The sequence below is a fragment of the Eriocheir sinensis genome, chromosome 61, assembly GCF_024679095.1.
Source record: "Eriocheir sinensis breed Jianghai 21 chromosome 61, ASM2467909v1, whole genome shotgun sequence".
In the NCBI taxonomy this organism is placed as follows: Eukaryota; Metazoa; Arthropoda; class Malacostraca; order Decapoda; family Varunidae; genus Eriocheir; species Eriocheir sinensis.
In genome coordinates this window covers 4,537,018-4,546,258 of record NC_066569.1, presented here as the reverse complement: position 1 = coordinate 4,546,258, position 9,241 = coordinate 4,537,018, and the positions used below count along the sequence as shown (strand labels likewise).

Below are 9,241 nucleotides of genomic sequence, written 5' to 3'. Positions count from 1 at the left end.
TATCATTAGGCCTATTATTTGCAAGGTCATTATCCCAACAAAAAAAGTGGAGTGTTACTTTCTGTGATTCTTTCGTATTTCTTTTTCGTAATGATGGCAATGGATAAAATATAGGCTATACTTTTCTATCTATTTGATGATCCTCGCCTTCTTCCCTTCCTTTTTTTTATATTCCTTGCTACTTTTTTTTTCTTAACATCTCCTTCTAGTAATGGTATAGAAAAGAAGATAATAACAAGAGAAATGAGATAAAATTATGTCTTGTTCAATGTTGTCCCCTTGTTTTTTCCTTTTGTTGAATGTTGTCCCCTTCTCTTTCGTCTCGTTCAATGTTGTCCCGTTCTCTTTTATCTTTTCCTTGCCATTCTTATCTTCATTGTATTCCTTGGCACTTTTTTCTTATTAACATAGGCTTTTAGTAATGATATAGCAAAGAAGATAATAAAAAGGGAAATGAGATAAAATGATGTCTTGTTAAATGTTCTTCCCTTCTCTTTTCCCTTTTCCTTGCTATTTTCATCTTTCGGTAATGGCGTAGCAGAAAATAAAAGAAATAGATGAATTAAATAAAATAGTAAGTAAGTCTTGTTCAATGTTGTCCCCTTCTCTTTTCACTTTTCCTCGCCATTCTCATTTTCCTTCGGCGATGGCATAGCAGAAAATAAAAAATAGATCAATTAAATAAAATAAAAAGTAGGTCTTGTTCAATGTTGTCCCCTTCTCTTTTCCCTTTTCCTCGCCATTATCATTTTCCTTCGGCAATGGCGTAGCAGAAAATAAAAGAAATAGATGAATGAAATAAAAAAGTAGGTCTTGTTCAATGTTGTCCCCTTCTCTTTTCCCTTTTCCTCGCCATTACCATTTTCCTTCGGCAATGGCGTAGCAGAAAATAAAAAATAGATCAATGAAATAAAATAAAGTGTCTAAACTGTTGTCCTCTTTTGCTCTCCTTAGCCTACCATTCTTTACTTTACTTTCTCTCTCCTTTTACTAATAACTTTAAATGTAATAATGTCGTGTCCAGCGTTATCGTCCTTTCTTTTCCTTATCATTCCTTACTTTCTTTCTCATCTCCTTTTACTAATAACGTTAAATCAAAAAGCGTGGTAATAAAACATGAGTAGAAAACGACTAATATAATAAGAACTAAGTAAATGAAAATATAATTAACGATAAATGTCTTGTTCAACTGGCGTTATCTTCCTTCAATTCAATTATATAAAACAAATAATGTCTTGTTCAATTTTGTCCTTCTCTTTTGTTTTCCTCGCCATCTTCCTTAATTCTTTTTCACTAATTACTTTAGCCCGTACAGTACCGGCCGATTTAAATGTTTTTGGTTTGCCCAGTACCGGGCATTTTTTGTTTTTTTGGCTTGAAAATATTCCATGTGATGGGAAAAGTGGAAAAAATAAGGGAAGTGGAAAAAATAAGAAAAAAATGTCATAGACCTACTTTTTGCAGAACTCCATGAAGTGTTACCACGGTGTGGCTCTCTGGCACATAATCCTTGACCGAGCCAGTCTGAGAGTGCTCCCACGTCTTCTTCAGATGAGGAAACCTCAAACTCACCGTCTATCGCCATGGCAAAAGGAATGGACTGCGGCGACACTGTTTACACTTGGTCCTGATCTTGATCTTGATGTCACCGGTGGCTTGTGATTCCTCCCCAGCTGGAATAATGTTGCCAATGCTACAAACGCACTCGCGCAGTGTTGCCATTATCTGCAGCAGCCTCTGTAGCAAAAATAAACCCGCTACATCGACTGTAACAGTGTTTAGCAAGCCCGACGTGTATACGCGTCGCTAGTATTTCCTGCAAAGTTGCTGACGCTTATACGCGTCGCTAGTACGATACGGGTTAAATAATAAAGCGTGGTCATAAAACATAAGACGTGTACAAAATCACTTTACTCCCTTACTAATTGTGCCATATCACAGTTGTATATAAATCATAGGAATGCCTTATCAATCATCGCCATTAACAATCCACACTGCTAAATCAATAAACAGCTGGCATTTGTGTCTTAGACTGATTAAAAAAACGAAAATGAAGAAAAATACAGAAAAAGATAGGAGGGACAAATATGGAAGGAGAGAGCCAGGAAAGGAAGGAAGGAGGGAGGAAACAGTGAATGATAACAAAGAGGGAAGAAGGAATGAGATATGCAGAAAAGCAGGAGGGAATGGAGGGTGAGGAGCAAATAACCAGGAGGGAAATAAAGGAAGGAAAGGAAGATGAGCAGAAAACCAGGAAGAAGAAAAGGAAAGAGGAAGGAAAGAAGAGCAAACAACCAGGAGATAACCAAAGGAGAAGATAACCAAGGAGCGAGATACACCCAATCTGACCCACAAACACAACCACACTGTGCCCACAACACACAAACCACCACTACACAGCTGGCCACAGTTTAACCCCAAAGTTAACTCCATTAACCGTTACTTCATTAACACCAAGGTTAACTTTGATAGCCGTTAATCAGTTAATTTAAAAATTGTAACAAAAGTTATTAATAAACTGTAAACATTAAATTTTATTGTTAAAATTATAAACCTGAAACTTTTAGTGTGGTTGTACCAAGACAGGCAGGAAAATGAAGAAGGATGCTGCACTCGGCACCCTGTGTTGCTGTGCAGGAAAAAGAATCACGTCCTCCGCTAGTTTACAATGGTAAACTAATAGATTATCCCTGTAATGGTGCTGGCCACTATCTCTGGTTGTACTGGCTTTTTTCTGTCTAGAGCAGTTTGAGGTTTATTCCCCGTTTCCCATATCCTTGCAGGGCAGGGAAAAAAAGAGCTAAGAATTGGTTAAAAACTCATTTGCAAATAAGTTACCCTAATGATTGAAGGACTAACCATTTGGTGGCCAACTGTGTCACCACCACTACCACCCTCACCGCTGTCCTCGCCCCAGCCACAGTTTGTTTTTGAGCACCTTGGGGACGTGTCTGATGGTTAACGAGATCCTGGTGCCTCTCGTCAAGGTCTTCCCAGGTGTGTAAAGAGGCTCTCCTTCCTTTAGATCTAGTTTTTCTTCTCTTCCTCCTTCCTGCCATTTGTCTTCCTTTCCGTCCTGTTTTTTGCTTTCTCTTCCTCCTCCTTTCCCCTGCTGGTCAAGGTTCAGGATGTGGTGGGTGAGCACATCCTCCGTCACCTCGGCTATCCCGTGCAGGTGGGAGGTGTAGAGGGAGTCCTGCAGGATAAGGAGGCTGCGTGGGGCCAAGAGGAGCGAACCAACATACCGGTTTTGTAGCGATGACGGTTGGCTGTGGTCGCTTTCCTTGGTAGCTTGTTCGTTTGTGTTGGCGTCGTCGTTCTCCATCTTCTGTTTCTTTACGTTTTCCTTGCTGTTTGCTTCCCTCGTATCATCGTCTTTTGGTGTTGATGGTAGTAGTTGTTGGTGGTTTTGTTTTCTATCTTCACCCTCCTCCTCTTCATCCATTCTGTTTTCCTTGTTATCTTTGTGCTTCATGTTGGTATCTTCTGGTGCTGAGTGGCGTTGGTGATTTTCTTCTTCTTTAACGTCCTCTTTCTCCTCTGTTTCCTTCTTCTCACTCTCCTCTTTCATCCTCTTCTCCTCCTGGTCCCCGTTCGCTGGGTGGTCGGGGGGTCGGGGGGTGTACAGGTCCAGGATGGTGTGGGAGGAGAGGCTGATGGTGGTGATAGTGGGGTAGAACATTGGGCCGTCCTCATGGGGCTGAAACAGTGGGCGGGAGAAGTTTATTTTTTTTTTTTTTACAGTAGTGGAGTCAATTAAAGGGCATAAAAAAGGTAAGAAATGTGAAAAAAAAAGCCCGCTACTCAATATGATAATGAATTGTTCCCTACATACATCCGTATTTCTTTTGTATCCTTTGTATTTTTCCTTCCTACTTTGTCACTTAACCCCTTGGCTGCAGATTTCCTAAAAGAAGTCATCACCAAGCTACAGGAGTGGAACGAAAAGTGGCTGCTACAATTCAGTGAAGAAAGTTATCCCAGTAACAGCGACGGGCCAAATTTGTGGCTTTACTGTGTAGCAGCGACGGGCCAAATTTGTGCCATGATTTTAACCCCCCAAAATAGATGATACATAAACTGATCACAAATGCTTTGATATATATTATGAAATGGTTTGTGTGAGTGATGATTTTTTCTCATTTTTCTTGCTAAGAGGGATCATTAAGAATCATGATCCCCGCTGCTACCGGGTTAACCCCTTGGCTGTGGATTTCCTACAAGAAGACATCACCAAGCTACAGGAGTGGAACAAAAAGTGGCTGCTACAGTTCAGTGAAGAAAGTTAATGTGTTGTTCCCTACTACTGTACTGTCATCCTCATACACAAACTGCCAGTCATCTCTTGGTGATTTCCAGATAAATTTGACAGAACCAATTTTTCATCATTTGGGGGGACAGCATTTGGTAGCGCTGCCTCTGTTATATGAAAGTCAAGAAAGTTAGTTTTTTTTTCAATTTCCTGAGAGGTAGAAAATATATCTGCAGTTTGTTTATGGCCTCTATGTTTCTTTTGCATCCTTAACTTCCCCCCCCCCATTTTTTACAGCAAGGGAGGCAGCTCAAAGGCAAAAAAACAAAAACAACAGCATAATAGCCCGGTAGACGCTGCTCTGACGAAAGAAGTTTGGAAAGTTTGGTTTAGTCTGCACAACATCTGTGGTCATATGCTGGAAAGAGACAGAAGGGGAAGGAATTATAGGAGAAGATAACAGATCCCAGGAGACGGGACACAACCCCCGATTAATACCTGGTGCCCATTCACTGCTGGGTGGACAGGGGCATAGGGTATCGGGCAAAAAAACAAAAACAACCGCATAATAGCCCGGTAGACGCTGCTCCGACGAAAGAAAAGAGAGGCTAAAGAGCGGGTGACCATAATGAAAGGCAAGGACTAGCTGGGTCAAACGGAGGGTGTATGTAATCACGGCTTTTTTACTTTTTTTTTACAACAAAGGAGACAGCTCAAGGGCACAAAAAAGGAAACAATAATAAAAAAGCCCGCTACTCGCTGCTCCTACAAAGAATCCAAAGAGGTGGCCGAAAGAGGGGTCAGTTTCAGGGGGAGAGGTGTCCTGATACCCCTTGCTTGCCAGATGTGCTCCTTTATTCAAATGGGTGAGGCTTTTTTCCAGTATAGCTTCCCACAGTAAATACTTAACCCCCAGTCTCTTCCATCACCCACACTGCACACTCCCTTCACTGATAACCAAGCAATGGGGAGAGATGGAGTCACGTACTGAGTCTGCTAACTACTACAGATTTCCTACAAGATAATCACCAAGCTACAGGAATGGAACAAAAAATGACTGCTACAATTCAATGAAGAAAATGTAAAGTCCTGCATCTTGGGACAGGATATGCAGTACACCAATACCACATGGGAAACACTCCACTATCCACCACAGAGGCAGAGCAAGACCTGGGAGTGTATGTTACCAGGCTACCAGTGAAGGCCAAACCAGTGCCAATTACAGCGGACGGGTTAATGCACTATCTACAGACAGCTTGATAAATGAGGGAAGGCTTTAGGGAGCATCACATCCTTGTTCTTTTCCCTTCTTTTTCACTGTTCTGGCTCACTAACACAACCCTCCAGTACAGTATCATTATCATTAGTGTTATCATCATTACTATTATTATTCTCCATCCATTATATGACGGGACTTTGAGAGTGGTTGCCTAAGCTTGGTATTGTTAAACATCACCTATTCCCAAGGGCTGAAAAGGAGATCAGTCAGGTTCTAATGAGTGTTACTTTACGTTCACGGTACAGAAGAAGGGTCAAACTACCACCAGGGTCATAAAACTACCCCTGGAATAGCCCAATCTCCTATAAAAGTCTTGTCAAATACGTGAGCTTGGGCGCTAAAATGTTTAAAAATATGGCCCTAAGACTCTTCCTCCCTTAATTTGCCCCTCTTCCCCTGTCCCCCTGCTCACCATTATCCCCTGTCCTGCCAAGTACTCGTTCACCAGGACATGGTTGGGTCTCTTCTCCTTGAAGGCCCCGAGCTCTGCGATGCGGTCCATGTGCTGCTGCAGCCACTGGGGGGAGGAGGTAATGGTGAGTGGTGGCGGTTTTTATGATGAAGTGGATTACAAAAGGGTAGTAGTGAAGTTGTGGTGGTTATAGAAGTGGGGTACAGAAAGGAAGTGGTGGTGGTAAATGGAGAGGATCGAGAGATTATGTGATTATGTGGATGCAGTTTATGGGGAAGAGTAAAGGGAGAAGGAGAGGAAGGAGGAGGAGGATAGTTGTGGCATAAGAGGAAAAGGAAAAGGAGGAGGAAGAGAATGGGGACAGTCGCTGCAATAGAATAAAGGGGAAGTTTAGTCATGATCATGTAGCAACAGTAGAAAAAGAAGTGAAGACGAGGAAGAAGAAGAGGAGGAGGAGGAGGATGGTTGTGGCATAAGAGGAAAAGGAGGAGAAAGAGAATGGGGACAGTCGCTGCAATAGAATAAAGGGGAAAGTTTAGTCATGATCATGTAGCAACAGTAGAAAAAGAAGTGAAGACGAGGAAGAAGAAGAGGAGTAGGAGGAGGAAAAAGAAGAGGACATTTGTGGAGAGAGAAGAAGAGAAAGGTCAACAGTGATCATCAAAGCGCGATAGGAAAAGAAGAGATGAAATCGGATACGAGGAAAAAGAAAAAGAGGAGGAAACCAGGAGAGAAGAGGAGGATATCAATAAAGACAGTGATGGTTGTGGAGAGGAGAAGAGAGGACAGTGATTAAGATGAGAGGAGAAGAAAGAATACCACTGAAGAAGAGAGAAGGGGGGAGAACATGAAATCTGTGAAGGACATATTTTACTCTAACCTTCAAGATTGAGTGGCGTGTACAATGTGAATTTGAGTGAAGGGTTATTCATGGAACAGGCTGACTGAGTGACATGAGGGCATGGAGAGAGGATATATAACCAAAGGCCAAGATTAGACATAAGGAAATATACCTTCTGCAACAGAGTGGTGAACAATTGGAACAGCCTCCCGGAGTTTGTAGTTAATGCCAAATCAATTGCAGAATTTGAAAGAAAATAAGATTGGGCGTGGAAGTGCAAGAAACAGAAGTCCGATTATGCTGCATTCATAGACCATAAATGCCTCGACCACAGTGACTCCTTAAATGTAGAATCCAGTCTTAAGCCCTGTTCACACTGTGCCGACTCTGGGCCACGACAACCCAGCGACTCGGGGTATACGAGGTCTTGGGGGTGAAATCTTGATGTGGAAGGGTCGCATAAGGTCGGAAAGACTATGTGCGACCCTTTCATGTCAACATTTCACACCCAAGACCTTGTGTTCTCGGAGTCGCTGGGTTGTCGTGGCCCAGAGTCGGCAGAGTGTGAACGTGGCTTTAGTGATCAAGAACTGGAGTTACGGTCTCAATAGCCTCTTCCAGGAGTCTTCTGTGAGTACCTGTGTGAGTATATATATAAAAAAAAAAAAAAAAAAAATAAATAAATAAATAAAAAAAGCCTCACCGTTGGTATGTGCTCGGCCACCATGCCCCGGGGGTGAGGGAGGCCACCCCAGTTCTGCAGGCGGCGGTGGGAGAGCTCCTTCCACTTGGGCTTGGGGGCTGCATAGATCTGCTGGACCAGCCGCGCCTCCTCCTCCTCCGTGATGAAGTTAGGGATGTAGTAGGCAGATGGGGGGGCCTGTTGGGGTGACGGGATGTAGTGACAGGGTGTAGAGGGTGTTAAAGCTACATTTTACAGAATGTTGTGTTGTTCTTCAGCTAGTATTCTCAGACAATTTTGGCTCTCCCGATAAATATTTCCCAAAGCCACAAAAGAGGTTAGTCGAGTTCTCGTGAGCGTTTTTCATGTTCATGGGCAAAGTCCTTAGACAAAGACGCTGCCCCTGGCCAACTACTCACCACCTCCACTCGGTAGTCCTCAAACTTCATGGCGACGGCAGCGGCAGCAGTGTTGGTGGCAGCGGGAAGCACCTGTGGAGTTAGTTTAAGAAGTTTATGGAGGGTGGTCACACTCCCCAGTACAACGTAAATAATCTGGCAAACCTACTCAAATTTGCTTACTATGAACTACTATTCTTAGTTCATCAATTTAAACTTAATCTTCACTGCTGTCACAAGTCACTCTACTCACCTGGCACTCTGTGAAATTAATCTCAAGCATTTAGCAAAATTAATTGAACCTAGCAATTGTAACCTAACCTACGGGTCCCCCAAACCTGACAATTGTATACCTAACCTATGGGCCCTAGTAACCCAACTACTGTATCCTAACCTATGGACCCCCTTAAAACCTAACAATTGTAACCTAACCTACGTGCCCCCAAAACCTGACAATTGAAAGCTAACCTATGGGCCCCCTTGAACCTAACAATTATAACCTAATCTATGGGCCCCCTCGAACCTAACAATTATAACCTAACCTATGGGCCCCCTTGAACCTAACAATTGTAACCTAACCTATGGGCCCCCTCGAACCTAACAATTGTAACCTAACCTATGGGCCCCCTCGAACCTAAAAATTGTAATCTACCCTATGGGCCCCTTCGAACCTAACAATTGTAACCTAACCTATGGGCCCCCTCAAACCTTAAAATTGTAACCTAACCTATGGGCCCCTTTGAACCTAACAATTGTAACCTAACCTATGGGCCCCCTCAAACCTAACAATTGTAACCTAACCTATGGGCCCCCTCGAACCTAAAAATTGTAACCTAACCTATGGGCCCCTTTGAACCTAACAATTGTAACCTAACCTATGGGCCCCCTCGAACCTAACAATTGTAACCTAACCTATGGGCCCCCTCAAACCTAACAATTGTAACCTAACCTATGGATCCCCTTGAACCTAACAATTGTAACCTAACCTATGGGCCCCCTCGAACCTAAAAATTGTATCTAACCTATGGCCCCCCCCTCCACTGTCCCCCTAACTATCCTAAGATGAAAAAACTCATACCGGCAGCCTGCAGTGAGCATATGGGAAATAAATATATTGCAGAAACGAGCAATTTCCGACAAAAAGGTTATACAGATGAATAGTACGATGACTAGGTTTTCCCTGGTTTATCGATACAACTTTGACCACAGCCTCCCCGGTAGTGGCTTGGCTTACCCTCAAGGGGGGGGCGGGTAGCAGTGGGCCACCTGCCGCAGGAAATGGTGGAGCACAGTACGGTGGTCGCTGTGGCAGTGGAGGAAGAGGTAACGGGCAAAGTACCTCTCGTAGTGCTCCTCCTTCTGCCCCGCCTTCAGCGC

General features: G+C 43.3%; 1 protein-coding gene across 1 annotated transcript; it reads right to left on the bottom strand.

Annotated features, from left to right (window-relative positions):
- Positions 1-1,896: 1,896 nt before the first annotated feature.
- Positions 1,897-9,241, bottom strand: LOC126986199 (uncharacterized). Its single transcript, XM_050842156.1, has 5 exons — positions 9,099-9,241; positions 7,886-7,957; positions 7,488-7,664; positions 5,944-6,048; positions 1,897-3,700 (listed from the first exon to the last, which is right to left on the bottom strand). The coding sequence occupies exons 2-5, from the start codon at positions 7,913-7,915 to the stop codon at positions 2,897-2,899; spliced, it is 1,116 nt and encodes a 371-aa protein (XP_050698113.1). The 5' UTR covers positions 7,916-7,957; positions 9,099-9,241; the 3' UTR covers positions 1,897-2,896.